This window comes from Arachis ipaensis, chromosome B01, assembly GCF_000816755.2.
Source record: "Arachis ipaensis cultivar K30076 chromosome B01, Araip1.1, whole genome shotgun sequence".
In the NCBI taxonomy this organism is placed as follows: Eukaryota; Viridiplantae; Streptophyta; class Magnoliopsida; order Fabales; family Fabaceae; genus Arachis; species Arachis ipaensis.
Window position 1 is genome coordinate 1,707,864 of NC_029785.2, and position 845 is coordinate 1,708,708.

Sequence of the window (845 nt, forward strand, 5' to 3'; positions counted from 1 at the left end):
AATTTTACAACAATGTACCCTGAGTATATATGTTCCTACAAGTAATTAAATGCGCATATAAACAATGAAATATCCTTCTTTTTTTTTTTTAATTTCCAGATACATGTACAAAAATTACAGATCCCTTCTACATAGAGGGCAAGATCCATGCCTTATGAGCCACTTGTCAATGCAAGGTAGGTGAAACATATGATGGCAATGGGGCAAGCTTCTAACTGTTTCTCCAATTTGAAAGTCCTGAAAACAAAAGAAAAAAAAATCACAAAAAGTTCATAATGTCAATTTCATAACACTTTTATAAGCTCAACAACACACTTTGTAGGTATGATCTAACCACAAAAGTGAGTAACTTCTATATACCAAACTCAATCCAAAAACTATCTCTGTATATATAATTTGTTTGGGGTTTAATTATTCTGTTGGTGTGTATAGTTTCGTAAAATTTTCAATTAGGTCCTTATACTTTTTTTCTTTTTAATTGAGTCCTTGCACTAATTTTTTTTTTAATTGGGTCTCTATACTTTTTTTCTTTTCATTTAGGTCTCTATACCAATTTTTTTTTTAGTTGGGTCCCTATAAAATTAAGTCAATTACTACTAAGAAGGACTTAATTGAAAAAAAATTTAGCGTAGGGACTCAATTAAAAAGAAAAAAAGTATAGGGACCTAATTGAAAATTTTACAAAACTATAGGGACCAACAGAGTAATTAAACCTTTTTTTGGAAAATTTCCAAGTGTACCGTTACATTGGTGTTTTAGTGATTTTTAATCTTTGATCTTAATTATAGAAAATATATATAATATATATAATTAAGATCAACGGTTAAAATTTACTGAAATACCGA

General features: G+C 28.3%; 1 protein-coding gene across 1 annotated transcript in view; it reads right to left on the reverse strand.

Moving 5' to 3' along the window:
* LOC107615842 (NEP1-interacting protein 2-like) overlaps positions 1–845 on the reverse strand; it is a 9,852-nt gene continuing 9,007 nt past the window's right edge. Inside the window, exon 5 of the mRNA XM_016317866.2 lies at positions 1–237. Within this exon, the coding sequence (XP_016173352.1) occupies positions 115–237 (123 nt within the window). The 3' untranslated portion in view covers positions 1–114. The remainder of the gene's footprint in view (positions 238–845) is intronic.